General features: G+C 40.2%; 1 protein-coding gene across 1 annotated transcript in view; it reads right to left on the bottom strand.

Moving 5' to 3' along the window:
- Positions 1-1,209: 1,209 nt before the first annotated feature.
- PTER (phosphotriesterase related) overlaps positions 1,210-3,140 on the bottom strand; it is a 94,421-nt gene continuing 92,490 nt past the window's right edge. The window contains exon 5 of the mRNA XM_072154233.1: positions 1,210-1,472. Within this exon, the coding sequence (XP_072010334.1) occupies positions 1,448-1,472 (25 nt within the window). The 3' untranslated portion in view covers positions 1,210-1,447. The remainder of the gene's footprint in view (positions 1,473-3,140) is intronic.

Here is a 3,140-nt window from a genome sequence, read left to right on the forward strand (position 1 = left end):
TACGTTTTTAAAGTACTCACTGTGAGTATACGAGTGACTTCTAGCAAAGCAGCGCCGTGACAAATGAGATTCTCCATTCCACGTGCATCTTCTTGATCTATCAGAATATAAGTGAAACCCGTAAACGAAAATAGCGCCCAAATGTCCAAACTGCCACCTTTTTGTCATTTTGCTACCCATAAAAATTAGAATTAAAATGTAAAGAGAAGGTCATACAGTAAGTATGGCAGCAATTAAAACATTATCACATCCCGCAAAAAATGAGACCTACACAGCTCTGTACGCTGTAGTATGGAAAAGTTATCGGCATCAGAATATGGTGAAAGGAATAAATTTTTCTAAAAATGGTTTTATTTTTTTTCAAATCTATTAAAACATATTAACACCTATATAAATGTTGTACCCCCATTATTGCGCCAACCCAAGGAATAAATTAGAAGTATCATTTGGAATAAAAATTGAAAGGTGTAAATACAAAGCCCACAAAAGAATTGTGCAAATCCTATTTTTTTGGCCAATTTCACATTTTTATTTTTGGAATATTTTCAGCTTCCCAGTACACGGCATGGGATATTAAATACTGTCACTGGAAAGTACGATTTATTACGCAAAAAAGAAGCCCTCATAGAGTTATGTACAGGCGGTCCCCTACTTAAGAACACCCGACTTACAGACGACCCCTAGTTACAAACAGACCTCTGGTAATTGGTAATTTACTGTACTTTAGCCTTAGGCTTCAATAATCAGCTATAACAGTTATCACAGGTGTCTGTAATGAAGCTTTATTGTTATTCCTGGTTCTTATGACAACCCAACATTTTTAAAATCCAATTGTCACAGAGACCAAAACATTTTTTGACTGGGGTTACAATTATAAAATATACAGTTTCGACTTACATACAAATTCAACTTAAGAACAAACCTACAGACCCTATCTTGTACGTAACCCGGGGACTGCCTGTACATGGAAAAATTAAAAAAAGGTGGATTTTTGAAGGTGGGGAGCAAAAAATGGAAACAATGGAAACACGGAGGAGCAGAATTCATCCGTGACGAGAGTAAGAGGGAAAATCTAGGACAACAAGTAAGATCTTACAGAAATACAATACACAGGAATAACGATCCATACTAAGAGGAACACTTAGAAGAACTGAAGACCCCTGAGAACTCCTTCAGTGAGAAGATGCTGAAGATCCTCAAGATCTTAGACCTTAGAGGTGAATCACTGAATCACAGACATCTTCAGTAAGTCAAGTATCTGCAGATATCGAGGCGCAGGCGTCTTCATTATTGGATCTTATCTCCAGCGCTGACTGTTAGTTTTACACGTTGTCAATAAGGAGACGCGAGGAATTGACCTCACTGAGTGGATGGAAAGTGATCATCAATGAAGACGGTCCAGGTCCTGCTGAAACATTGATCCAGATGGAGATACTGTCATCCTGTCTCATGTCAGGGATGCGGTGCCCGTCCTTGTCATAAAGAAGAATATGAAATCAATGTCATGTCAAATGTATCTACATAATAGACTGGATATTAGAACAAACGGAGATGAATAATTAGCGCTGTCCGAAGCCATGGATGAGACAGACGTAAAAGAAAGGGTTAAAGTCACATAAAATTCCACAGGTTCCACCACATCCTTATGGACCCAAATGAGATCTCTGATCCATACAATTAGGAAACAATGATCCCCTCTAGTGCTTACCAGAGTGGTAAGTTGAGGGGGTTCGAGGGTATAGTTGAAACCGGGCCAAAGAGGCCTAGGGGGCTCATAAGGTATAACTTTCCTATATGTACTAGTACTATAAACCATACATTGGGGGCCTGGCACACATTTTGCACCTAGGCCCATCAGCTTCCAGTTATGCCGCTGACCCCCCAACTTCTAAACTTAAAAGAAGAAATTGCACAAAAAATTGCTTTGGAGCATTTGTTAATGGTTTCTATGTCATGTGCCTAATTTAAAACGGTAGGCCACTAGTACAAAAGTTTACCAGGGTAAGTATAAGACCTGGTAAACATTTTCTGTGGTCTATGGAAGCCATGGGTCACGCGAACCACCAACAGTAAGACTCAGGTCTTCCTGTGATGACTTGTGTCTGTTCTGCTTCTGGTGGATGGAGGAGGCCGTGACTGAACGGCCTCCTCCATAATACCTAAACCAGCAGGACATCACAGTAAGTCCTGTGTCCTGCTGCCCAGGGGTCATGTGACCTGCTCCATCTGCTAAATACAGAGAAAGGTTATTGGGGTAAGTATGATATGGGTGACCCAATTAGGCTCTTGAACTTATCCTGTATTAGTAACCAACACCTTTGAGATTAATTTTTCCCAATTTTTTAACTACACTTTCAGTCTACAAAAATGGCTGTGTCTTACTCCTGAACTGTTTTAAGATTGTTTTTTCAATTGTGACTCTTTACATTTAAATTTTTTGTACAAAACAGGGGGCATGTATGGTTCCCCTTTTGGAGTAAAAAAGGAACGCACATCCCCCCCCCCCCTTCTTGGCCCAAATGGAGTTTTTTCACCACCCTTGGGCAATTCAAATCAGTGTGGTAAAGGCGAGGCCATTGACCAATGTCAAAATTATCAGTCATCCCAGAAAACTTTGTCAGACATCACTGAAATCTATTCCCTGCTGGATCGTTGGATGACAGGCCTGATAAATTAGGACAAAGGGGTAAATGTCCCCAATAAGAGCAACTTTGCAAATTTAAGGTGCAGTTTGAACTCCTCCTTGATCTCTGAACATTCCGGAACAATCAGTGTTGATAGTTTTGATTCCCAACATTCTAATTAGATTTTCTTCTGCCAGATGGGCGGCGTCAGCCTCTTTTCTGTAGCCAAGGTCCGCCCACTTGACGATAGAGAGACTAATTAGCATATTTTATCCTAAAAACTGATGGCTCAGGAATGATGGGAACTAAAAAACACATTTCAGAATTGCACCAGAATCAGTATTGGGACTATTAAAGGAGGCAAAGGGTTGGAGTCAGTGATGGTGGTGAGAGATCTCCTGTATAAGTGGTATCTTACTAATATACAGATAACCTCCACACATTAAAGTACAGATCCCAGTTGGGCTTGTGAACATTTGGTGTTGGTATTATCTGTCCACATTATCCATGAATATC

Source organism: Engystomops pustulosus, chromosome 5, assembly GCF_040894005.1.
Source record: "Engystomops pustulosus chromosome 5, aEngPut4.maternal, whole genome shotgun sequence".
Taxonomy (NCBI): domain Eukaryota; kingdom Metazoa; phylum Chordata; class Amphibia; order Anura; family Leptodactylidae; genus Engystomops; species Engystomops pustulosus.